This window comes from Phyllostomus hastatus, unplaced genomic scaffold, assembly GCF_019186645.2.
Source record: "Phyllostomus hastatus isolate PE091 unplaced genomic scaffold, TTU_PhHast_1.1 phas_contig_1162, whole genome shotgun sequence".
NCBI lineage: Eukaryota > Metazoa > Chordata > Mammalia > Chiroptera > Phyllostomidae > Phyllostomus > Phyllostomus hastatus.
In genome coordinates, this window is record NW_025333537.1 from 3396690 (window position 1) to 3422265 (window position 25576).

Consider the following 25576-nt stretch of genomic DNA (forward strand, 5'->3'; position numbering starts at 1 on the left):
GCCCAACAGCACCAGCACCCAAACCAATGCCCGTGGACACTTAGGGTTCTCCCCTCCTCGCACATGCCCATGGGCTCCCTTTGGCACTCGAGGGTCAGGAGGTGTAGCCCCCGGAACAGTCAGTTCCCTAACACTGAAGGTGCTACCGACTGACCTTCACCGGTGCCTCTTCCAGGGCACACCTGATGCTCCCGTTTGCCTTGAGATGGTGAGACATGCCTCGTGTGGGAAGCCCCCCAACCCGAGTTCAGGGGAGTCTGAGAGACTGCGGGGCCAGGAGGAGCATAAAGACAGGGAAAAGCAAGCTGGCGTGGTGTCACACACACAGGGTGGCCGGCTAGACCTGCTGAGTGTTCCCAGAAGGTCCGGAGGAAACCATTAACTTGAGTTTCTCACGTTCCCATACGTGTGGTGATTGGGGCGGGCGGGGGGGGGGGGAACGTGCATTAATGGGGGGGGCATGGGCACCCTTCCAGAGGTCAGGGCTCCGTTGCCCAGAGCTGCTGGGCACGTTAATAAAAGGTGGCTGACTAGAGAAGGGATGTCAAGGTGGGAAGCGATGGGATAACGTCAAGGGGTGTCACGAGGTTACGCGGGGTGGATTTAAGGTAGAGAGGGGAGGGGACAGGGTGGGAGGTGAGTTGGGGGAGGGGCTAGTGTGGCCCTGAGACCCCCAGCAGGGCTGGGAGTTCAGGGCACGGAGGGAGTGGCTGGCTGCCTTAGCCTCCTGGTTTGACTCCGGGCTGGGAAATGAGGGAGAGGATACGGATTTGGCCCAAATGGGGACCGAGAGAGGGCCGCCTCCGGCTTCCGGGGCGATCCAGCGTGGACTTGCTCACGGTTCCCAGGCTGGAAGGAGGGAGTTTTTGCGGGGGGCCGCCAGGAGTCTTGAGGAAACCTTCGGGGGGACCTCAGAGACCCGTAAGATGGGGGCCTGGGGAGGAGCGGGGGGGCGGGGCCGAAGGTGTCTGGCCTTCGGGGGCAGTGTCTCCAGCTGAGATGGACGGAGAGAAGTAACTCCAAACGCAGTGGGTAGGCAGTTAGGTTCTTCCAGTCCGATGGGGTGGGGCTTACGAGGGGGTCATCCGGAGGGGGAAGGCGCCCCGCTGAGCCTCGAGGCCCCTAAACTGGAAAAGGGGGGTCTCTAAGAGGCACTGACCTCTCCCCGGGACTGGGTGGGGAGGGGCCGGGGAGCGGCCGGAACCGGCTTTGCCGAATCCAGACAGTGGTCTGCGTGGGGCGGGCGGGAGCCGGGGAGCCAGAGAAGCACCGTGGAGATTCCTCATACGCGGGGTGGGGGTGCCCCACAGGCTCGGGGCAGGGGGGCTTCTGCGGAAGGAAGGGACTTGGGACAGCTGAGGGGGATTCTCACTCGGGGCGGCAAGGATGACGAGTAACTGGGGAAACTGATGCGGTTTCTGCTGGGGTGCGGGTGGAGGCTCCCCACGCGGGACGCGAGGCACAGAAAGGGCTCCCCGAACTGGATCTGAGGGGTCTGGGACACTGGGAGCGGACTGAGAGCCGCTGAGAGGAAACCCTGAATTAGGTCCGAGGCAGCTGGGGGTTCGCAGGGCGGCTTCTGGCTCCGACTGGCAGGACGGAGGGATTCTCACCCAACGCACCGCGAGGGGCCTGGGGGCCGTGAGGCTGTCTCCCTCCCGACCCAGGGCTGCCGAGGCTCTCCGATTCGGGGTAGCGGGGGCCTGAGGGGGAGGACTGGGGGGTCCCCGATCAGGAACCGAGCTACCTTGAAGGTACCGGGAAGCGCTTCGTTCCGGGAGGGCGTTCCCGCGGCCCGGCCCCCGCGCTGGGGTGGGTGGGGGTTGCGGCCGCGCCCAGGTCCCAGCCCGCATCGGGACTCGGGGTCTCTCTCACCCTCGGGGACCCGGGAGCCCAGCGAGAGCAGGGTCCAGGCGCCGCCGCCTCCACGGGCGCCCGGACGCGCCGGCGAGCGCGGGGCTTTATGCGCGCAGGGCGGCGGGGGGAGGAGCCGGCAGGTCGGCCCCCGGCGGGCCCTCCCCTCGGCCGTCCCCGCCCGCCCGCCCGAGCGGGGTCGGGGGAGGGGGCAGCATGGCCTGTCCGTCCGGCCCCCTTCGCCGCGCACCTCATCTGCCCCGCGCCGAGCGCTGCCGCCGCCGCTGCCGCCGCTGCACTGCCCGCGCCGCCCGCGGCTCCCGATGGAGACTGACGCGCCCCAGCCCGGCCTCGCCTCCCCGGACTCGCCGCACGACCCCTGGTACGGCCCGGCCCGGCCCGGCCCGGCCTGCCCGGCCCGCGCCCGCCCCGGCCCCGCCAACATGGCCGATCCGGGTCGGGCCGGGCCTCCCCGGGGCCCGGGCCCGCGCCCCCTGCGCCCCGGCTCCCGGCGCTCACGCGGGCCCTTTGTGTCTCTCCTCCCGCAGCAAGATGTTCATCGGGGGACTCAGTTGGCAGACTACGCAGGGTGAGCGAGCCCGGGAGCGCCCGCCGGCCCGGCAGGGCACCCTGGACCCCCGGCGCCCCGGAACCGGACACCCCAGCTCGGCCCTGCGCCCTACTGACCCCGGGCGCCTCTGCGCTCTCTTTCGCGCCCCGCCCGGGGACCCCGAGAGTGCAGGGCGATCGCCAAGCGCGCACGGCCCTGCGGGTGGAGGGGAAGAGATGAGGGGTTCAGGGGGCATCGGGGGGTGGGCTGGGCCCCCGGGACCCGCCGGCGGCAGCGCCAACTCCGCTCGCACCTGCGGCTCAAACTTTTGTGAGGCGGCTCCCGGAGCGGCGGGAACCCGGCCGGAGCCGTCCCCCCTCCAGCCCAGCTCGGCCCTCGGCTTCCTGGGGCCCCCGTGGGCGCCAGGAGGCTCCACGGGAGCTGGGTGAGGCTGGAGGTGGGGGGGGGGACAGTAGAGAGCGCTCAGGCTGCTCGGCGCGGGGGCGGCGGGGCCGCGCCGGGGTCACAAGGGGCAAAGGACGGGGGAGGGGGGAAGGGCGCGGGGCCCGGGCTGGTCCGAAGGCGGGTGTGTGGTTACAGAAGGGCTGCGCGAATACTTCGGCCAGTTCGGGGAGGTGAAGGAGTGTCTGGTGATGCGGGACCCCCTGACCAAGAGATCCAGGTGAGCCCCTCACCCCCTCCTCCTGCTCCTGGCTCGCCCCCCTCCACCGCCACTCACTGCCTTGTAACCATCTGCCTCTCCCTCACTACGGCGCGCAGGGGTTTCGGCTTCGTCACTTTCATGGACCAGGCGGGGGTGGATAAAGTGCTGGCGCAATCGCGGCACGAGCTCGACTCCAAAACAGTGAGTGGCCCTCGGGGCTTCGGGGGTCCTTTGGGAGAGGGAGGCCGCCGGAGGAGAGGGTCAGGACTCTCCCCAGGGGACAGCTGGACGGGGTCCTCAAGGAAGAAGGGAGTTTTCTGAGGAGAAGGGCTGCCAGGCTCTGAAACTTTGTCACTGGAGTTGACGGGCGAGGGAGGAGGAAAAACCCAGGCCTGCCCTGAGATGCTTCGTCTCCCACCCCGTCCAGCCTCGGCGAGGGCAGAATCAGCTCCCACCCCCTCCCTATACATGCTAATCTTAACGCCTCAGAGAGGAGGTTGGGGTGAGGCTAGGTCCCTCCCCTAGCCCAAATTGAGTGAGTCAGGGCTGCAGAGACCCACCCCGTGGCTTCTCTGAACTGCAACTATTATTTGGCTCTGCGACACCCCCTCATTCCAGACCCATGGCCAAGCCTCACTGAGCCCCCTCGCCACCCTCCCCTGATTTTTGGTCAGTGAGCTCCTTGCTTTGTGTGGAAGACCTAGACCTGTGTGGCCCAGGGAGGGATTTAGGAGAAGGGAGTTAGCTTGCCTGGAAAAAGCCTTCTGAGGGCTGGATCTTAGCTGCTTGTTTGCTATTCAAAGTCCTGGAACATTTTGCTGTTGTCCCACTGCTCCGAAGGGTCCTGGGTGCTGCGGGGGGCTCTGGCCCAGGCCCTGGCTCAAGGGGAGGGGGCAAAAGAGAAAGTCATGGGTGGGGGCGGTTTACTCTGTGATGGGGGTGACCTGTGAGTGGGGAGACCATCTGCCCAGGGTCCGGGGACAGTGCGATCTCCGTCCACACTCCCCCACTCTCCTCCAGCCCCGGGCCTCCCTGCTTGGGTCAGCCACTGGCTCCTGTTTACGTGCAACAATAGCTGGTTGTGCCTAAGAAATTGTTAAATTACCGCCTGTCCCCAGCCCCTGTTATCTCTGCCTAGTGGCTCCCACTCCTGCTCCCAGTAATGAGCAAACGAGGCCAGGCCTCAACTTTGCGGGCTCTGAAAGGATCTTCTTGGCTCAGATGGAGTGACCCAAGCTGGGAATGGAGAGACAGTGGCCTATTGTTTTTGGTGATTATCTGCCATCAAGCTGCCTGTTCTCCTACCATCCCCTGTCCTCAGAATGCACTGATGGCTTCTGCAGTGCTCAGGAAGCTGAGATTTAGGGGCTGGGACTGGGGCGTGGGGGGAACGGCAGATTGATAAGGGGAAGAGAGAGGGGAGGAAGGAGGGTGAGCGGGGCATCCTTCGGAGATTTGGAACTCAAGGGCAAGGGCCTTGTGTTTGGCATTCTCTGGCCTGCGTTAGGGGCGGTGGGAGGGAGGTTTAGGGTGGGGAGTCTATTTTCGGTTCTGACTTTCACCTTTTATTTATTTGTTGGGTTTTATTTATGTTGCCAGCTGTGAGTCAGAGTGGAGGTGGGGCCTGTCAGGGGTGGGGTGTCTGTGGGTGTGCGGGACGTGGCTTGGCCACTATCTCCCTGCAGGGGTCTGTGCAGGGGGACTCTCCGAGGGGTGCTCTGGTGGCTGGGAGGCTGCTTCCAGGAGATCTAGAAGGACAAACCTGTCAGCAGATACAAAATCGCACCTTCAGGCAGGGAAGATGGATAGCTGGGATGTTCCCTGGGCCTGAGTGGGACTCGGGGAGACAGAGAGGAGGCCCTACCCCAGATGGGTTTCGGAGGTCCCTTCTCTGTGGGCAAATTCCAGTGGGGGATCCTGGAGGAAGCTGGTCCCTGGCTTGTGCCGTTCAGGCAGAGAGGAGCCAGAGCCAGTCGCCTTGAACGAGGCTGTTTTGAACGGAAGGAACTTTGGGAAAAGATAGATCTTGCCTGCGATTGGCTGGTGAACTCCTGAGTGGTGTCCACCCATGTGGGCGCCAGGAAACTCTGGAATGACCGACCTCATGGGCTCTGCCTTGATCAGAATGTCTCATGCCCTGCCTTTTGCCTCCTCTAAGTACAGGTACAGTACCCAGGGATCCTCACGTGCATGTTGCTTTTCCTCTCTGGTTGTTCATAGCCAAGGGCAAAGGTGGCCCACGGGTAATAGCACCTTTGTTTGTGCAATGCAGGGCAGTTCACAAAGGGCCGCTTTCACCCGCGTTATCTCGTTTGATTTCCCCCAGCTGCCCCTGGAAAAAGTGGGTGTGATTGTCCCCACTTTGCAGATGAGGGAACTGAGGTTCAGAGGGGCCGGGTAGGTTCCCAAAGATCACAGGCTTGGCCAGGGGCCCGGAATTTCTGAGTCCAAGTCCCGTGCCCTTGTGCGTCACCGAAGCCTGGGCCCGCTTCACCCCGAGCCTCGCTGCATTCCCGGGAAGCTGTTTGTCTGCACCCTCGAGGAGAACTGTTCGGTGCCGATAGTATCGGGGGGACAGCTGAGTTCATTGCTGGTGGTTTATGAACTCTTATCTTGAGGCAGAGAGTTTCCATTTGCAAGACTTCAAAAGTATGAATTTGCATGCCTCACCTAGACAGGCATCTGTGTGAAGTCAGTGAAGCCGGCGAGGTCCTCGGTGTACCTGGTGCTTAAAGGAGTAAGACTTTGCTTACTTTTCGAGGTTCTCACTGTAAGCTAGACACCATGCCAAGTGCTTTGCAAGCGTTACTTAATATAACCTGCAGATGACCCTTTGAGGTGGATGTTGCTGTTTGCCCCTTTTGCAGGTGAGCTTGACCCTGAGGTTCAGAGAGGTTAAGTAACTCGCCTAAGGTCTCACAGCGGGGAAGCAGTCTTAAGTGGTATTTGAACCCAGTAGCCTGGCTCTTGGGCCCAAGTGCTTAACCACTACACTTTCCTGCCAGAGGCTGTGGTGGCTTCTGTCACCTCTGCGTCCTGGGACGAGAGAGGTCTGCAGGGCTGAAGGCTGCGTGGCGACCCACCTGAAGTGTGATAACCAAGACCCCTTCTCTTGCAGATTGACCCCAAGGTGGCCTTTCCTCGGCGAGCACAGCCTAAGGTAGGTGTGTCTCTGTCTGGGGGGAGCTCTGTTGCAGAGGGCAGGGATACTCCCAGCATTCCTTTTTACGAAGGATGCTTCTGGAACCTCTGTGTGGACTGGGATTGGGGAGGGGGAGGGAGAATTTTTAATGTCCTTGCTCTGTGGGTGGAAGACACCATGTGTCATCGCTCCATCTGTGCGCTGGAGTGGGCCGGGGAGGGGCTGCGTGTGTTGGGAGAAGGGGAACCCCTCGGGGGACTCATTGTCCTGTATTTGAAGCCAGCATGGTTTGGACCGTGAGTCGAATTCTGACCTCAGAGATCACAGCCTCTGTGTCCAGTGCCTCGGGGGGTCAAATCCAGGACAGACTTAACCCCTGAGGCTGAGTTAGGTTGGGCCAGGGAGCTAGCTGCCCCTGACCGCAGTCACCCTCCCACCTTCTGGGTGTGAGGTGCTGGGCTCGAGGGGGCCGGGACCATGGGGTCTGTCACCTGTTGTCTTTCAACTTGGGTGACCGTGGCTGCCCTCCCAAGCGCTCTCTTCCCCTGGGGCTCTGGCAGGTTTTTCTGGGTATGCGAGAAACAGATTTCTGCGCAGTCGAACTATACAGCACTCAAAACTTTTGGTCCGGGACAGCGGCCTGAGATTCCATTCCGGGCCCCAGGGCAACTAGCCAGATCTTAACTTTGAAGCAGGTGAATGTAGGGGACAGACCGGACGGCTGATTACAGAACGGAGAGCAGGACCCTGTGTCTGCTGACCGGCCAGGGGTCCTAGGACTAGGTCCCTCTGCCGGAAGCCATAGATTCCCCTTTGCGAGGGGGTTGGTGGGAACTAAGATGCTTCAGGACTTTGAGCCACGGTGCCCCGCTCCTGCCACAGCGAAGGGAGAGGGGCATCTGTAAAAAAAAAAAGATTTTATTTGTTTATTTTTAGAGAGAGGGGAAGGGAGAGAGAACGAGAGGGAGAGAAACAGTGATGTGAGAGCAAAACATTGATCAGTTGCCTCTTGTATGCGCCTCGTCTGGGGACCAAACCTGCAACCCAGGCATGTGCCCCGACCGGGAATCGAACTGGCGACCTTTCGCTTGGCGGGTGTGATGCGGAGCCACATGGTCAGGGTGAGGGACGGCTTTTTGAGAGACAGGAAAGGGGCGTCTCTGGAAGGGCCCAGCAGAGGGCCTGAACGCTATCACGGAGCAGGTATTGGGAGGAAGCCGCACCAGGGAGCGCATGGTCGGAATTGGGTTAATTCCATTAAGCAGTTTGGTGACAGAAGGTGCTTTAGTGTTAGGATGGGGCTGGGAATTGCCGTGGATTAGCCATGCGCTCCTGGGGTAATTAGGACCATGTGTTCTTCCTAAAACAGGGCTGGGGCCACAGGGCTGCCAAAGGTTGGCTTGGGAAGAGGTTGATGAGGAAAATGTCGGCGTGGAGTCCAGGGGGCACCCTGTGATGGGCCTTGGCCTCTCTGGGGGCGGATGGGGGGCGGGGGGGAAACATGTGGGGTCTGTAAGTTAGGCTGTAGGTCTGGGTCACTAACCCACCCCCTTCTATATGGTGGTCTTTAGGGAAGGAAATTTCCCCACACGGACCCCAGGGAGGGAGGCAGGAGGCAGGCACACTGGAGCCAGCCAGGGTGTGGGGTGCACAGCTGCCCGTGACAGGCCTAGAGGCGGGGGTCCAAGGGGGAGCTTGTGGGGCAGGGGGGGGGCTTCCGAGTAGCCGGGACCACAGAGAGCTTGTCAGCTGGCACCCTGGCAGGAGGGCTCGAGCCCCTGCTGGTGGCAGTAGGCCACGGGACTCAGATGCCCACTTTCTCATTCTGTCCCCCTGACAGATGGTGACTCGGACGAAGAAGATCTTTGTGGGGGGGCTGTCAGTGAGCACCACGGTGGAGGACGTGAAGCAGTACTTTGAGCAGTTTGGGAAGGTAGGTCAAATGGGGGGCCTTGCTGGGGGTGCAAAGAGCCCGTCGAAGGGGTCAGTAGTAAGCAGAGTCCGGCCAGGTCACTCCAGTTCCTGCGAAAGGTGAAAAGAGGGGTGGGTCCTTCTGTGGGTGAGGCCAGGCCAACCCTACCTACCGCGCAGGCTCCTGGCCTGTCTTTGGGCCTCACACTCTGGACACGTCCCCAGGGACAGAAGCCACACAGTAGCTGTCTTGTTGTTGCCCTTCGCCTGTGTTTTTCTCTTGCTTATCTTAATTCTCCGGAGGGAGGCTGCTCTCCTGCAGCCAGTTCAATCCAGCCACCCCCTTGGCCTCCCGGGAGTTTGCACCTGTCCGGCCATAGGCGGTTGCACCTTCCCCCACTCCTTCCTGGTGGGGACGATAAGGAGGCAATAAATAGGACTCCCAGTGGCACTCAGCACCCTGCTTACACAGGTGGGAGCTTGTGGCAGGAGCCAGGGGGTGGGGGTGGGCGCTGATCCCCCCGCACGCATTGTGGGGTGCTGAAGATCAGGCCCAAAGGATTGGCTCTCAGCTCTGAGGTGCACCCAGCTTTAATTTCTGGGCCATTTGTGAAGTAGGACATGTGGGGACGTGAGACAATGGGACGTCCCCAGAAAGGTGAGCGGTGGAACGTCAAGGTTCCACGGCGAGAAGGCCAAGAGGGGACCAAGTTTTGGTCTGAGGATGCAGTGGGAATGCTGTGCTTAGCGCTGGGGTCCCTGACCTAGTCCTTCGTGACACAGCCACAGGCTGGGTCTCTGCTTTCCCATCAAGGTATTTTTAGTTCCCTATTAGGCAAAGGGCAAAGAAGGTGGCTTGGGAAATGGGATGTGAGTTGGCGACTGAGTGGGTTTCCAGCCCCCTGTCTCTAGGGTAGAAGAGGAGAGGCTGGGAGGTCCCCTGGCCAGGGGATGCCGGCGGCGTGGGGGCCAGAGGCGGAGGCTCAGGCGCCCCGTGGGGACCCGGGGTCCAGGACGGAGGGCAGGTCGGCGGCCCAGGCCCCAGAGGGAAGGACGCTCCTGGGAAGCAGCAGGCCCCGCTCTCTCCGGCGGGGTGTCTTTGTGTCTGAGCGCCGAGCATTAGAGCTCGCACTAATCTGATCCAGCAGCTGTGATTGGAGGCCGCCTGCCCCCGGGGCCGGCGTTGCCATGGCAACCGGGCCCCAGGAGAAGCCGTCAGCGGCCGCGTCTTTTGTTCGGGCCTAAATCGGCGTTGGCATGTGAAACCGGCCCGGGGAGGCCAGGGGGAGACGGAGAATAGGCTGCCGGGGAGCGAGGGGGACAGCCGGGAATGCCAAGGGCCCTGCGGTGGGGGGCCCCCCCGCCCGGATCGAGGGGCCGCCGCCGAGGGGGGAACAATGGTCAGCCGCCATGGCTGCCACTCAGGCTTAGAGGCCGCCGAACTTGGCGGCTCCCACTGGTCAGCAGGCCCCGGCCGCCTCCCCTCCCCCCGCCCAAGCCCCCCTGCCCTCGGGTTCCCATGGAGACCAAAGCCTATTAAGGACACCGGGCTGGGAGCCTTCCTCCCCTCAGCTGGCCTCAGGAGGGGACACCGGTGGGGGTCCCCTGGGCCCCCAGCCACTTTCCTCACCCCCTACCCCGGCCTCGACCTCACCGCCCCACCAGGGGTCTGTCCAGCGGGAGCCCGGGCTGAAGGTTCTGGGAGGTCAGGGATGGTGGCTGGGAAGGTTGGGTGGGAGAAGCGGGAAAGGGCTGTGGTTCTGGGCTGCAGTCAGTCTGTGAGTCAGGCAGGAACTCAGAGCTAAAGTGTTGGCAGGAAGCTGGTTCTTAGTTCGTTCATTCATTCATTCATTCCTCCGTGCAAAACATCATCATTGAACACAAGTCCAGGTGCTCAGTGAGTCCGTTCAGGGGCAGCTGACACAGGCACTGTCCTGGTGAAGCCTGCAAGGGCAGTGAGTGGCGCTGGCCTGCCCTCTCCAGCTGTGCCCCCTCCCCCACCACGTGACTGTGGGCAAGCGCCTCCATAATAAGGTAATAATAACAGTCTTTACTGATTAAGCACTTACTGTATCCCAGGTACTGTGGGTTCAGAGTGTTAAGTGCACCATCTCATTTAACTTCTGCCCATAGGAGGCTCTGACACCCATGTGACAGGTGAGTCATGGGAGTCATGCAGACACAGCCACTTGTCCAAGATTCCCCACCAGCAAGCGCGGGACCTAGGGTTCCAATTCAAAGCCCGAGTTTTTGTCACGACCCTTCTTTGCGGGTTTCTCTTTTCCATTGGTTAAGGAGGTGGGGACGATGCTCCGAGCCTGAAGTGTCCGTCTAGTTTGGACGGTCAAGACGTTTTGGGACTGGGACTTAGAATGGGTCTTTAAGGACAGAGGTGAGGGTGACACCTGCCCTGCAGACCCCCAGGGCAGGAAGCTTCCTGGGGAGGGAGGTGTCCTTTCCTCCCTAGATGCCCCAGCTGCCTCCTGCCTCAGTGGGGTCCTGGCTCTCCCAGCGGGCAGCCAGAGGCCCTGTTCAGCCTGGCGCTGGTGGGAGCTGGAGGACCACCCTGTTCAGGGGCTGCCCTTTCCTTCAAGGAGGCGGATGGATGACAGGCCTGGAAAGAGAGTGGGGGAGAGGGGGGAAGAGGCCCTGCCCCACAGCTTCAGGAAGTGCTCCTTCATCCCTTGGGTGCCTGACCGTTTGTGGGAGGGTCAGCAGCTGGAGTGCAGTGGCGGGGTATCAGAGGCAACCCTTGATTTCCACCAAGGGTGAATCAGACCTTAGCTTAACCCCGAGAGTTAGCTGACATTGGCTGAAGAATTAAGAGGACCAGGAGAACACACCAGATGTAGGCAGAGGGAGGGAGGTGGGGCTGTGGGAGGGCAGCGCAGGTCTTTGGCGGTCCTTGTATCCGAGGGGGTGCCTTGAGGGAGCAGCAGGAAGAGAAGCCTGGGGTCCAAGGGAGGCAGGATAGTGGAGACCCTCCCCTTCCCTCAGCCCCTCCCCTCCCCCAGCCAGTGGGAGGCAAGCAGCCCAAGCAATGAACTCTACTTGCTTTAATTACAGCCTCTAGCAAAAGGAAACCTCAATTAGAGGAAAAGATCTGTGCGCGGAGAGGGGAGTTGAGACTGGCTGGAGTGGCTGCTGCCCTCCTGGCCTTTTGCAAAAAGGGAAGAGGCTCTTGCTCCCCCATCTCGGGTCTCCATCTCCTCTGCCGCTGCCCATTCAAGTGCCACCTCCTTCCAAACTTGATCGAGGATTTGCTGTGTGACCTTGGGCTGGTGACTTCACCTCTCTGAGCCCATTTCCTAATCTGCAAAAATGAGGATCTTGCCATGCAGGGAATGTGGAGGGAATGATGGGGCAAAGCACCAGGCATATATGTAGTGCTTAATATCTGCAGGCTGATGATCCCTTGAGAATCTGGCGGTGGAAAGGGGGCTGCTGTGGCATCCAGTTGAGGTGGCAGCTGGAAAGTGGCCCCCAGCACTGGGGGCAGGTTTGAGATAAAGGCTAGGCCGGGCATAGGGGAGAGGGCGCGCAGCCCCTGCTGCGGGACTGTCGCGGGTCCCTGGTGTCTGGTGGGTCCCCCAACACCAAAACGGCTGTTTCAGGTGGATGACGCCATGCTGATGTTCGACAAAACCACCAACCGGCACCGAGGTGAGTGTGGCCCCCTCCCCCTTCCCAGGCCAGGCTGGGGGCCTGTGGTCAGCCAGGGGGCTGCAGGTCACGGCCGCCCTTTTCATCTCTCCTCCTGACATTCTATCCCTGAGGATCTGCATCCTCTCCAGGGTCTGGCCTTACAGAAGGCTTTTGTCCCACCGTTTCCTGTGCTAGAAACTTGCAGAATTGCAGACACCCGAGAGGAGCGGAGGAGCAGACTCTCCCCAACTGAGCCTTCCACCCCCACCCTGCCCAATGTCTGCCCAGGGGCTGCACCGGGGCTTACCTTGTCCTGGTAACCAGAGCTCAGGCCAGGCCACCCTGGGGTCAGGCCGACTTGCTGACTCAAAGCCCCAGGCAGCCTGCTCCTGCCGCCGCCCTCCACCCCCACCTTCAGGCTGAGCCCAGCCCCCAGCCGCCATTGCCCCTGAACCTGGGAGCATCTGGGCCGCAGTGTTTGCGTAGCCTGCTTGTTTTTCTCCCAAAGGCCTTGCCTTCTGAGAGTCCCGTTCCAGTCCCTGAGGCACACCCGGGAGGAGGCAGGGCCATGTCTCAAATTGCTTCAGGCCTGTGGGCCTTCTGACCTGTTCTGGGAGTTGGCTGTGTGCTGTTACGTGTGTGTACGTCTGCATGCGAGGGTGTTAGTGTCCGAATATTTGTGTGTGTCTGTTGTATCAGGGTGACTGTGTACATGTGCGTAGGGTCTTTATGTTCTGGGGAAGCACCTGTGTGTGTGTGTGTATGTGTGTGTGAGAGAGAGAGAGAGAGAGAGAGATAGGTACCTCTGTGTGTGTGTCTACCTATATGAGTGTGACTGTGTACAAACATGTTTGGGTGTGTACACGTTTGTGTAAGTTTAAATAAGTGTTTGTGTGTGTTCTTCCCTCTTTGGAAAGCCTCTAAGGAAGAGAGAAGGGCATGTTGAGTGGAATTGCATCATAGTTCGGCCACTTTCTGACTTGCCGTGTGATCTTGAGCAAGTCACTCTACTTCCCCGGCCTTAGTTTTCACGTTTGTAATTTGGATGGAGAAACCCTGTCTCAGGAGGCAGTCCAGAGGTTCCTGGACTGTGGGTGGGCAAAGCCTTCCATTAACTCTCAGCGTCTCACCCACGGGAGAGGGGCGGTGGTGTGGGCGTAACACAGGGCTGGGTTTTGACCTTGAGCCCGGTTCCGACGCTGCGTTTGCCCTCTAGGGTTCGGGTTTGTCACGTTCGAGAGCGAAGACATCGTGGAGAAAGTGTGTGAAATCCATTTCCATGAAATCAACAACAAAATGGTGAGCTGGGGTTGGATGGGGCGGAGGTACAGAGAGAGACCGGGGTTCCTGGCTGAGCCAGCCAGGGGCACTCAGGGGTCCTGGAGGCAGGCAGAGTGGCCTTGGTCCGTGGGGTGGAGCCAGCCCTCCCACGCCCTGGAGACCTGGATAGCCAGGCAGTGTCCTGTGGAAGTTAAGAAGCATGGGTTGGGGGAAAGAAAACATGGGTTGAAATCCTCACTCCACTTCTTACTAGGCAGATAATTTCCCCTCCCTGAGCCTCAGTTTCCTCATCTGTAAAGTGGGAGTGACAGTAGTAGCTTCATCATTGGGTTGGTGTAAGCATTCCTGAGTTGTTGCATGCAAAGCCATTCACACAGCACCTACCTGGCACGCAGTGAGTGCTTTATAAATGGTAACTATGAAATGAACAATACAAAGGCCCGCCAGGGAACAAGAGGGTGGGCGACCCTAGGACTGCAGGAAGAGCTGACCGCCGGGTCTCGTTGCAGGTGGAATGTAAGAAAGCTCAGCCAAAAGAGGTGATGTCGCCGACGGGCTCGGCCCGGGGGAGGTCTCGAGTCATGCCCTATGGAATGGACGCCTTCATGCTGGGCATTGGCATGCTGGGTATGTGCCAGGCCCGCACCTGCAGCTTCTTCCTGCCCGGAACTGCTCCCAGGGCTCCCCGGGACTGCGTGGGTGTTGTCCATCCTCTGTGGTCTGCCCTCCCATCTGAGTCATTGGGCGGGAGTGAGGACCCAGGATCTCAGGTCCGGCAGGCCTGCGGAAGGTGGGGCAGTTTTGTTGTGGGGTACTGCCCTCTGGCGGTGGCCAGAAGAATAGTTCAGCTACTCTCAAGTTGGTCCTGTCCATCCATGCATTCATCCATCCGGAATAGTTACTGAGCAACTATAAAGGCCAGGCGCTGTGCCAAGAAGTACAACAGTGGCTCTCCTTGGACCTTTATGGTCTGGCAGGAGAAACAAATACTTAAGAACATAAATAGATTTAGGATGGAGAAGTATAGGGCGCCAGGGGAGCATAGGGTCGTAGGGAACTTGACCAAGACTTGAAGAAGCCAGAAAAGAAGATACGTTTCAGCTGAGTGTGAGGGTTGAGTAGGAGCTAGTTATGGGAGGTTGGAGGGAAAGTGAAGGGAAAAGTGTGCCAGGAAGAGGGAACAGCATTTACAAAAACCCAAAGGCCTTTGGGTGGGCAAAAAGAAGACTGCTTCCTATTCATTCAGTTAATATCGTCATGGGGTTCCCCATCTAGTGGGGGACAAGAGTAAATTAGCCGTGTCACCACAGAGGGACTGGGGGCCGTAGGAGCCCAAGAAGGAACCTAAACCCACCTGGGTGTCAGGTAGCCCCCGCCCTGGGAGGGGTGAAGGCTGCCAGGAGCCTTGGCAGTGGCGCAGGATCGGCAACACGTGGGGCCACGGCTGAGGGTGGGAGAAGGAGCCGGGCCCCCAGCAAGCTCCCGGCCCCCTGAAGAGACCAGGTGTGCGCTCCGGGAACTCCAAGGAGGGGGTCGGGGCCGTAGTGTGGGCGGGAGGGTCAGGATTAGGATGGCAGGTCGGGTGGGTGGGGCCAGCAGCCTCCAAGTGGCTCAAGATCTTTTCTTGAAGTTTAGGAGGTTTTTCTGGGCTTTTTATTTGGAAGCCGTTTCAAAGTTTCTGCAGAGTTGAAACAACGAAGTAGCACACAGAACATCCTTACCCCTGTGCCAGATTCACCCATTTGTTAACAGTGTATCCCACTTGCTTTACCATTTTCTCTCTGTGTGTATGTGTGTTACATGTGCCTACATATGTGGGCACACGCAGCGCACCTGTGACTTTCCCCTGCGTCACGGGAGGGCAAATGACGTGCACGATGACCCTTTACCCTTAGATAGTTCACTGAGTGTTTCCTAAGATTAGGGATTTTTTTTCATGAAACCACATAATAATTGTGAACTTGATACATTTATATCGACACAGTGTTTTCATTGAATCTATAGCTAAATTTATCAGTTGACTCTGCCATGTTCTTTATAACATATTTTTGCCCCCCAGAACAAGATCCAGGCTGGAATCTGGTCTTGCATTTAGTTGTCTTGCCTCCGTAGGCTCCTTTGATCTGGAACATTGAGAAAGTTTTCTTTCAAGGGGATTCATTTTTCACCCCATTGAAAGAGTGAAAACAGAAAAAGAAACCCTTTCACAGTGAGAATGGTGGTGAGGCAGCTTGGAGCCAGTCAGGTCTGAATTCGAATCCCACTCGCACTATTATTACTCACGAAGTAATTTTTATTTCACAGCCACAAATACTTATTAGATGTATACTAAGTAAACAGGCACCATGCCGGTGCTGAAGATACAGAAATAAAAAATGGGGAAAACAGAGAATCAGCACTTACAGAAATACTGCCATATGTTCGGAGAAGGGTTCCCGGGGCCATGAAAGGGGAAACCAGGGGGATGTGATAAGTGTTGTAACTAACGGAGAGACCCTTAGGGGCTGGCCTCTCTGAGGAGGGGGCGGTTGAGCTGAGGCTCGCACAGTGACAAAGGCCCAGCCACACCCTGGCTGGTGTGGCTTGGTTGGTTGGAGTGTCGTCCCATAACCGAAAGGTGGGTTCGATTCCCAGCTGGAGCACGTGCCTAGGTTATGGGTCTAATCCCCCTGTCCAAATGCATACGATCCCAGGTCTGGACGCGTGTACTCTCCCTGGTCACAGCGGATGCATACCGGAGGCAACCAATCGGTGCCTCTCTCTCGAATCGGTGTTTCTCTCTCCCTTCCTCTTCCCCTCCCCCTCTCTCTAAAAGCAGTGAAAAAAATGTGCCCTGGTGAGAATTAAAAACAATTTATTTTTTAAAGAGAACCCAGTCATGTGAAAACCTGGGGGGACAAGTGTTCCAGGCAGAGGGAACAGCCTATGCAAAGGCCCTGAGGTGCAGAGGAGCTTGGTAGGTTTGAGAAACAGCAGGGAGGTGGGTGTGGCTGGAGCAGAGTGACCAGCGACAGAGTATAGACGAGGATGGGAGGCCGGAGCCAGCGCACGAAGGGCCCTGGCAAGGGTTTGGGTTATTCTTAGCCACTAAGTGTCCATTTTCTTATTGGTAAGATAGGTCTTTTAATGGTACGCGTGGAAGGTATTTGGCACCTGTGACTGACTGTTACTCGTGAGAGGAGATGAAGCGGGAGATGAGTGGCTTGGGGTTCCCCGCTGACCAGGGTCCACGCTGTGGGTGAGGCATCTGACGGGAGCCCCCTTGTCCCATCAGGTTACCCCGGTTTCCAAGCCACGACCTATGCCAGCCGGAGTTACACAGGCCTTGCCCCTGGCTACACCTACCAGTTCCCCGGTAAGTCCCGCTCGATGTCTCTCTGCTGCCACCATGTCCCCGGTTCCCAGGCAGTCTGACTCCTCAGGGTGGGGTCTGGGGGTGCATGGCTGAGGCGGGGGCGGGGGTCTGCCTGCCGGAGGCTTGGAAGGAAGGGCATGTCTGAGGAAGGAGCGCCTCTCCCCACCCACCCTCTCCTCCCCCCCCCTCCCCAGAAGCTGGGGGTAGGATCTCCAGCGTGGCCCCGCATGGCACCACCAGTCTCTCCCCGGGTGACCTCTCTGCCCTGTCTTTCTGTTCCCCCCCCCCACTCCAGGGTTGCCACTTCCACCAAAGAGGGCACTGGGCTTGTGATGGGGGGGCGCATTGCTTGTGTCTTTCTAGACACCGGTAGAGTGACCATGCGCAACACTGAGCCTTTCGAGGCGGACAGGAGACCTCGAATGCTGAAAAACAACCAAAAATCATGCTGATCACCACCCTCGTTTGTAGTTCAAAATGACAATAACATGGAGCCTTCAAATAAGTGGCCGGGAGCCCGACAAAGCTCTGAACTCTCCCGTGATGACTATTCATAGTGTTTTTTTTTTGAACTATCAAATATCACATTTTTTGCAAGCTGCTTTCTTCTTTTTTTTTCTGTCTTATTTTTTAGAGGGTCCCTAAGCATGCGCATCATTTGCCTCTTGGGCTGCCCAGCCTGGAGGCCCGTGTTCACGTTAGGTTGTCTGATACCGACAACGGTCTCATGGGGGAGGGCTGCTGACACCCCGGTTTATAGGTGAAGAGGTGGGCGCAGAGGGGAGAAGCGGCTCGCTGAGATGACTCAGCGGGAAAGGGCTGGAGCTGGGAGCCCAGCCCGAGCCTGACCTGCTCTAGGGTCATCGCTGTTCACCAAAGCTGCTCCCCCAGCTCCTCCTTCCCCGGAAAAAAATAGAAGAGGAGGATTCTGGGAGATGTTTGGTGCAACCTCAAGCCTTTTAAGAAACCCCGGGCCTGGTGGCTGCAGCTTCGCCCGCGCCCAGGGTACAGGTGGCAACCCTGCCCCTCCTTCCTGTCTCTCCTCTCTGTGTCGGCGTCTGCTCCCCTGCCCGTGCCTGCCGGGACTGCGCCCTCCCCACCCCCGGCTCTTGGGTCCTGTGCATGGCCTGTCCCCCCACCCAGTGTCCCTGCGGGTGCAGTCGTCCTCCCTGGGCCACGCCTGAGGGGCCTCCCCTGCATCTTCCTAAGCTGTTTTACCTTTCATTTTAGAATTCCGTGTAGAGCGGACCCCTCTCCCGAGCGCCCCAGTCCTCCCCGAGCTTACAGGTCAGTGGCTCGGATTTCATACACCTCGCAGGCCACGTGGGGAGACAGAGAAGGACTCAGGGACCTTCCCGGGGTGGGGGGGGGACGTTAGTGGGCCCCTTCCCTCCTGCTCGCCAGCCCTCCAGCTGTGGGGGTGCGGCAGACTCTGCCTGGGCACTGGCCGGTCCATGCAGCAGCATGGCCCTTAGGGTAGGGCACGGGGCCAAGCCGGGCCGACGGAGGCAAAGCCACTCATTCATCCATCTGGCAGATGTGTGTCTCGCGCCTCCCAGGTGCCACGCACCACGCAGGCTCCGGGCCCCGGTGGTGAAGAAGCCAGGGTCTCAAGTCAGAGCGCGGGGGCCGGGTGGGGACTTCGGCCAACTGGAGTGGGCACGCCTGCACGCCGCGCCAGAGCCGACCCTTGCCGGGAGGGCATCCAGACCCAGGGTGTTCAGGTCTCATTTTCCAAGAGAAGCCAGAGAAACCCAGCTTTTGCTTTCACATGAATTTTCCAGTTATTTTCAAGCGTTGGCAACAAACTCCGTATTTTTAAACCACCGCACGCCAAATGAGATCTATTTGAGGGGCAAGTCCAGCTCTCTGGCCGCCCACTGGGGACTTCTGAGCAAGGGGGATGAAGGTGTCCAGCCACCAGTCATTTCCCCAACTGGAGCTTGCACCGGGCCAGTCAGCTAAGCGCTGGCTGAGGTCAAGGCCAAGGGGAGGGGCAGGGCCTGCACAGACGAGGCGGGCTGCAAGGGGTTTCTCTGTTCCACCTGCTTCTCCCCTCCCCCACCCCCAGACTCTCCCCCCCTCACCTGGCCGTGTGTGGAGGATGGATGCTGCTTTAAATGAGACCTTCCTTCCAAGGGGTGCTCAGGGGTCCCTCAAAGTGGAGAGGAGGGGAGAGAAGAATGGGGTGAAGAAAGGAGAGGAAGTAGAGAGCCCCGGAGTGAAGGTGATAGAGCGTCTTCCCCGAGTAGAGTGGGGTTTGACTAGCAATGGGGGAGGCAGCATGGGGTGGGGGGGTCTTTTCTCCTCATTGACGAGCTCTGTGTTGAGGACCTACTGTGCGGGACATTCTGCCAGGCCTTGCCGTCCCAGAACTTGCAGTCCAGAGAGGGAAGCAAGTGCTCGCTGTACAAATGCGTGGTCCTGAACAGTTGGCGTGGGCACCGGCTCAGCTGGGCCACGCCGACGTTGCCCTGTGGAGATGCCTCAAGGGGCCTGAAAACAGACCCCAAGTTCAGGCCCCGCCTCCAAAGAACTGGGGTAGGAAGTGTCCCCTGCAGGTGTCTTGGCAAGGGAGGGGGCTGTCCTAGAGACCAAGGGCCTGAGCTTCTCCCTGGCTTTCGGGAGACGTGGGTGTTTCTGTCACGCGTTTAATAGGTATTTGCCGTGTCGGATGCCGCCTGAGTGGTGGAGGCACAGCAGTGAGTGAGGCAGAGAAGGTCCCTGCCCTCCTGGAGCTGATACTCTAGTGGAGGGCACAGCAGTAAACAAGTAAACGAGATACTTTCAGAGGGTGAGAAATTGCACAAGGAAAATAAAATGGAGATGTGGTGAGGCGTTGGAGTTGGAGGCAGGGGAATGCCTGAATGAGAGTGGTCAGGGAAGGCTTCTCAGAGGAGGTGGCATCTGAGTGAGAAGAAGCCAACTGTATGAAGCTCTTCAGCAAAGCTCCTCCACTGTGTGGGAATTGCTCTGTGCTCTGCCCAACCCAGTGGCCATGCCAGGGATTTTCAGGGGCCTCTTCTGGTGTCCCTAGCCCAGGTCCAGTTCATTTCAGTGTCAGGGTGACTCAAACAGCCCCAAGGGGCGCATCTTGGATGGGAGGCTGATGTTTCTGAGGGCTAATGCCAGCTCTGCAGGCCCTGGCTCTGTGCTGAGCGGTAGCTTCTCGGGGATGCAGTGGCAGAACCAAACAGTAGGGGGCGCTCACTCCCAGGCTCAAGCCAAGCTAGAGGATCCTTCTATTCCTTCAGGGGCCCTTTACTAAACACCTATAGTGTACCAGGCAGGGTGCTGGGCGCCGTGGAGGTGGGGGTGGAGGTGGAGGTAGAAAGCAAACAAAGGAATAGCAAGATCCCTGTGTATGAAGAGGCGATCAGAGAAAAGGGGCTGAAGGGGTGCAGGGGAGGGAGTGGTGGTTGTGGGCGGGCTGTCTGGTGGTCAGTCAGGGGGGCGGCTGTGAGGCAGCACCCTAGATGCACACAGTTTACTGAGGACATGCTCTCGGGGGAGCGGGAGCGAGGGAAGCAGGCCAGGCAGCGGAAGGAGCAAAGCAGAACTGTGGCCTGAGCTGCTTCCCGGCTTCAGCCAGGTCACACAGGGAGCTCTGGGCCCCAAACTGCACCTCGGGGTCAGCTGCCCCTCGAGGCAGAGGGCCTGGCTTTTTGGACCCCGGGCCAGCCAGCCCCTGACTCCAGGGACTGGGGTTGGGAAGAGGGACCTGAGCTCCCGAGGCCTGCGGGCTGGGCGGCCCCGGTTGGGCCAAGGGCACTCTCTGGAGCAGGGGACAGCTCAGGGTGAGATGCCCCGCCCTCGCCCTCTCTGAGTTTGGGTGGGTCAGCCGTGTCCTTGAGTCCAGGGGGAAACCGAGCCTGAGCCGAGCGCCACGCTCTCTCCTACCTGTCTCCATTCCCCCTACGGGTCAGGGCATGGATGGCGGCCTGAGAGTTCTTGCTGCCTTGACCCTGGGACTGCGCTGGCCCCTCTGCGGTGGGCTAAGGCCCTGCCCAGAGGGGGCCTCCGTCACCCACCGCTGCCCCCTCACCTGCCGCGCTGAAGTGCCCGTACCTTTCATTTCAGCCATTCCTCTCACCGCTTACGGACCCATGGCAGCAGCGGCGGCGGCAGCAGCTGTGGTTCGAGGGACAGGTGAGGCCTCCTGGGGTGCAGGAAGTGAGGAAGAGGGTGCTGAGAAGTGTAGAGGGGAGGGGAGGCAGCCACCACCACCCCTTTTCAGAGGGGTGTCTGTCTGTATTCATTCGTTCACTCGGTGTTAACCGAGCACCTGGCGGGCCGGCCAGGAAGGAGACTGGGCTCTGCCCTCCGGAGCTTAAAGGCTGGAGGGGGCATCAGGTATTGGAAAGGCAATAATTCTGGAGGAGGATGCTGCTCCCCTGGGGGAAGGCAGGTACCAGGGGATCCCCCAGAGGAGCTCACAGGCCTCTGGGGAGGGTGTCCAGGAGAAACCATTTCACTTTTGATTTGAAAGCCAAGAGAAGGGAAAGAGTTTCCAGCAGAGGGAGTCACGCAGGCAAAGGCTTGGCCGCCAGTTAGCATGGGTGGAGTGCGGGAATGAGGCGTGGGCAGAGCGAGGGCGGAGGAGACACAGAACGTTTGAAGCCGAGGAGGGACGTGGGTTTCAGGCAATGGCAGATGGACGCAGCGAGGGGAAGGGTGCAAAGCAGCTCAGGAGGGGAGGCCTGGAGATCAGCAGAGAGGCTGCTCCATGGTCAGACAGGAGATGATGGGACCTGGGCTAGGGCTGGCTGGGTGGACGGACTTGGAGGGACCTCCAGGAGGTGGACCCACAAGCCTTGATGGGATGAGGCAGGGGGCGGGGTCAAGGTCGGGGTGGGCAGGGCAGGTTTGAAGGCTCCGGGGCTATCACCGTCTTCTTTCTGGGTTGCCAGGCTCTCACCCCTGGACGATGGCTCCCCCTCCAGGTTCAACTCCCAGCCGCACAGGGGGCTTCCTGGGCACCACCAGCCCCGGTCCCATGGCTGAGCTCTATGGGGCAGCCAACCAGGACTCGGGGGTCAGCAGTTACATCAGCGCTGCCAGCCCCGCCCCCAGCACCGGCTTCGGCCACAGTCTTGGGGTGAGTGGCCAGTCCTGGAGGACCCCCGAAGTTGGAGGAAGGAAAGGCCTTATCTGTCTGAGGGACAGAGGGAAGCAAGGGATAATGAATGGAGCAAGAGTGTCACCAAGGGGACGGCCAGGGGTCCTCATTCACTCCGTGGGCACTTAACGATCGCTCTCTGAGCACCGGGCACTAGGTGGGCTCTGGGGGTACTGTGCAAACGAGACTCACCATCTCTGTCCCCACGGAGGCTAGATTCCAGCTCAGGGGGGCCCTGACTTTAACGAGGGGACTGGTAATATGCTGGTCCCCGGCCCTGCCCTGGAGGATCTCCCAGTGGGTCTGCAGGGGGAGTGGCACGGACAGGGCCCAAGACGGGTCCATGCCTCACCTCAGCTTCCCTGGGGGAGAAGCGGAGGCCCCGGGCTTTCTGTGCTTCCCCGGGGAGCCTAGGAGTCACGTCCTTTTCTTTCCAGGGCCCCTTGATTGCCACAGCTTTCACCAATGGGTACCACTGAAGCAGGAGACAGGTGGCAGGAGGTGAGGAGGTGGGCCTCGAGGTGGGGATGACGCTGGGAAGGCCGGTGCTGGGAGGCCAGTCTGGGACACAGAACCTGTCCCTGCCTTCGCACAGCCCATTGTTCAGTGGGGGGAACAGACCTTCGTACCAGCAGTGGTCAGTGAACACGAAAAGCTGCTCACCCTGCTGCATAAAACAAACAAACAAATAAACAAACAAACCCGGTAAATGAAAACGATAAGGCAGCACGTTCCACCTGTCAGGCAGGGATTTCTTCTCCTTTGCTAATGCCCAGCACTGATGAGGGCGCAGGAGAAACGGTGCAAATAGGCTTAGGGTTTCCAAACGCCGGCCGAGCAGTGTTTACCCAGGTTTTAAATGTTCATCCCCGGGACCCAGCAATTCCACTTCTGGGCATTTATTCTAAAAACTGCAAGTAGCTGAATCGCCCATCAAAAGGAGAGTGGTCAAATATGTGAGTGGTTACATACAGTGGAATATTACAAGGCCATTAAAGCAGAATACTGTTGACACAGATGCATACACACAGAGAGAGGTGGGCCCTGGCTGATGTAGCTCAGTGCACTGAGCATGGGCTGCGAATCAAAGGGTTGACGGTTCGATTCCCAGTCAGGGTACATGCCTGGGTTGTGGGCCAGGTCCCCAGTGCTGGGGGGGCCACATGAGAGGCAACCACACATTGATGTTTCTCTCCCTCTCTTTCTCCCCACCTTCCCCTCTCTCTTAAAAAAGTAAAATAAATTTTAAAAAAATATTTATTTTTAGAAAGGGGAAGAGAGGGAGAGAAACATCAATGTGGTTGCCTCTCACACACCCCCTACTGGAGACTTTGCCCGAAGCCCAGGCATGTGCCTGAGACAGGGAATCGAACCCTCAACCCTTTGGTTCACAGACCTGGGATCAATCCACTGAGCGACACCAGCCAGGGCTAATTTTTTTTTTTTAATTCATTCAAATAACTATTTGTTGAGCAGTATTTCAGGAAGGAGGGATGTATAAGACACAAGGTTCCTCTCTCATTCTACAGACAAAAAGCAACAAGTGAGATCATTGTGAGTGGTGTGTGAGGGGCCTACTTCAGGGGGTCAGAGAAGGCGTCTCTGAGAAAGTGCCCTTAGAATAAATCCAGTCACTTAAAATCTAGGGAAAGAGCTTTGCAGATGGGAACCGAAAGTGCGAAGCATGTGAACGCCACGCGTGTAGAATGGGATTAGGAAAAGAGGCCCACGTGGGGAGGATACCTGTGCTCCGGGGGCCCCCCAAAGTGGGGGGTGAAGGGTTTTCGGGGCAGGAAGCCTTCGGGGCACCCACAACCTCCTGGTGTGTTGCAGCGCCCCAGCCTGCAGCTGACTGAGGACCACAAGTGAGCCAGCGAGGGGGCGGGGACACCTCAGCCGCAGCCGCCGCCCCTTCCTCCCCGCAGCGACTCGGACCGCTACTGCCCGCCCCCACTCCCGGGGCCCCGGCCCCTGCCCTGCTGCCCCTGGACAATGTCTGGCTCCCCTACTAATCTTCCCCCTTCCGCCTCTGCCCCTTCCCCCACCTGCCCACTTTTATTTATTTTGGATTAGCCAGTTGCCCCCCCCCACCGCCCCCTGGCCCTCCCCTCTTGGGTCTGCACCCCTCCTCTCTGCCGCGCCCCATAGGACCCACCCCAGAAGGCTTTTGTATTTGTGCATAGCTAGAGTGAGGGCGGAGGGGGCCTGCTACCGGCTGCAGCCCCAACCCGGGTTTTTTATTCTGATTTTCCCTCCTTTTCTCTCCTCCTCTTTTTTTTTTTTAAAGGAAACTTTTTAAAGCTATTTCTAGGTTTGTGAATGTGAAACCCCAGGCCGCAGGGGGCAAGGGGCCAGGTGCCCCCCACCAGCCGAGAACAAAGCGTCTGTGTGGGTGCGGGCCCCTGGCCACCTCCCTCCAGCCCTGGAGAGGAGGACAGGGCTGCGTAGCCCAGGCCGAGCCCCTGGAACCATCCCGTCCTGTAGTCCTGTATCATATGTAAATACTGTGAGGTGAAGCCCCGCCCTCTCGACGATCCCTTGGGGGCGAGGGCGTGGCCTGTCCCCACCAGGCAAAGGTCTCCCTCCCGTGTTTCTGTCCCCTCCTCAGACACCGTTACTGTAAGCTTGCGGGCCTCATCTGTGGCCGAGGCAGGCCCGCTCTCTCAGGCCCTAGGGGTCAAGGCCTTGGGCCTGCTCACCCCGCAAACCCAGTGTAGGGGCAAGGGGCGAGGGAAGAGAAGGGCTCCCCCAGAGCCACTGCTGGAAATGAATTAACTCTCCAAAGGTCTCCCCGGGCCCCCTGCCTAGGTCAGGCCTTCATGGTTTCTGCTCTGCGCCCCCCATGAGTGGGCATCAGGGGCACTCGGGAAGGGGCGGACCCCAGGGGAAAGCAACGGGCTTCTCAGGGAACCCCCACATTCTCTCACTGAAGTATCCCACCAAGATGGTCCCACGGCCAGAGCCCCTTGGCAGCCCCTCACCCCTGAGCCCCTTTCGAAGGAGAAAGAGGCTCAGGGTTTGACTTCCCGAACAGCGCGAGTGACCTGGCTGGGGTGGCAGGGCCGAGGCCACCCGTCACCCCCTCCATGTCTCTCTCCCCAGGTCTGAGGCTGGGGACCTCAGCTCCCTTCCCTATCACAGTCCCAGCCCCCATTCTTACGACCCCCTTTGGAGAGTTAATTGTCTGTGTGAGGTGCTTAACCTATTAGCCCTGAGAACACAAAGCAATAATCTTTGTTACTGAGATGCGCGGCTGTTCGTGTTCGGTTTTTTTTTTTTTAATGTTTCCTAATAAAAGAGAAGCTGCATTTTATTGGTTTTTATTTTTCATTTTCTACACATTTGAGCTGAGTCGTGAGAGACTGAGCTTCCCCCCACTCCCTCCCTGTGATTCCCCACCCCCACCCCACTGGGCCCGCCCCTGGGCCGGCTCAGGGCCTTGAAATTCCATTTTCTGATTTGTTCGGGGAATGTTTTCTTTTTTTTTTTTTTTTAAAGATGTTACATGGTGTTTTGAAGCCAGCAAGTTACCAACCTCCGGTGTCTCTTCTCTCCACATCTGTAACTTCTTTTTCCAGGTTTTATTTTCCGTTTTAAATTCCTAATAAATTATTTGAAAACGGTGCTCCGTGTGGTGTCTGTGCATTCGGATCGAGGGACCGCAGTGCCGCCCGGCTTTCCCGTCCCTTCTTGTTCTTCTCCTCCCGGGACGACGCCTGATTCCCGCTTAAGGAAACACAGCTATTTGGATGTGATTTTGGACAAACTAGAAGATACCTTGAGACCAAAGCCTTTGAAAATCGTTTTATTTTTGTTAGGGGTGATTGTGGTGTTGTGGTATGCTGTTTTTCTTCTTTTTACATTTCTACTGAAAGCTTCTCTCTGGATCAGCAGCCAGGCAAGGAAGCCCGGTCTGGCCGCATCTCTTGGACACAGGATTGGCGAGCGCCAGAGCAACTGGGCGAGAAAAAAAGAAAGAAAAAACATCCAGGTTGGAAAGGAGGAAGTAAAATTATCTTTGTTTGCAGATAACATGATCTTATATGTGAAGAACT

The 25576-nt window shown here is 58.8% G+C and overlaps 1 protein-coding gene across 5 annotated transcripts; it reads left to right on the forward strand.

The window, feature by feature from the left end:
* The first annotated feature begins 2068 nt into the window (after positions 1–2068).
* Positions 2069–25067, forward strand: MSI1 (musashi RNA binding protein 1). 5 transcript variants are annotated; one of them, XM_045846546.1, is made up of 15 exons: positions 2069–2236; positions 2403–2443; positions 3005–3086; positions 3185–3269; positions 6187–6228; positions 8051–8143; positions 11736–11784; positions 12983–13065; positions 13557–13674; positions 16322–16402; positions 17633–17689; positions 20483–20551; positions 21313–21500; positions 21959–22022; positions 23355–25067. In XM_045846546.1, exons 1-14 carry the CDS (start codon positions 2178–2180, stop codon positions 21998–22000), a joined length of 1089 nt encoding a protein of 362 aa, XP_045702502.1. In that variant the 5' UTR covers positions 2069–2177; the 3' UTR covers positions 22001–22022; positions 23355–25067. The 5 variants fall into 5 exon arrangements, with proteins under 5 accessions (XP_045702502.1, XP_045702504.1, XP_045702512.1 ...); XM_045846548.1 differs by having other exon boundaries at positions 21346–21500; XM_045846556.1 differs by lacking the exon at positions 17633–17689.
* The last annotated feature ends 509 nt before the right edge of the window (positions 25068–25576 follow it).

Excerpts from the sequence above, each read along its gene's own strand:
- MSI1 (XM_045846546.1), top strand. The coding sequence starts at position 2,178 with ATGGAGACTGACGCGCCCCAGCCCGGCCTCGCCTCCCCGGACTCGCCG. Across the intron at positions 11,785-12,982 it reads AACCACCAACCGGCACCGAG|GGTTCGGGTTTGTCACGTTC; the intron begins GTGAGTGTGGCC and ends TTTGCCCTCTAG. Across the intron at positions 13,675-16,321 it reads GCTGGGCATTGGCATGCTGG|GTTACCCCGGTTTCCAAGCC; the intron begins GTATGTGCCAGG and ends TTGTCCCATCAG.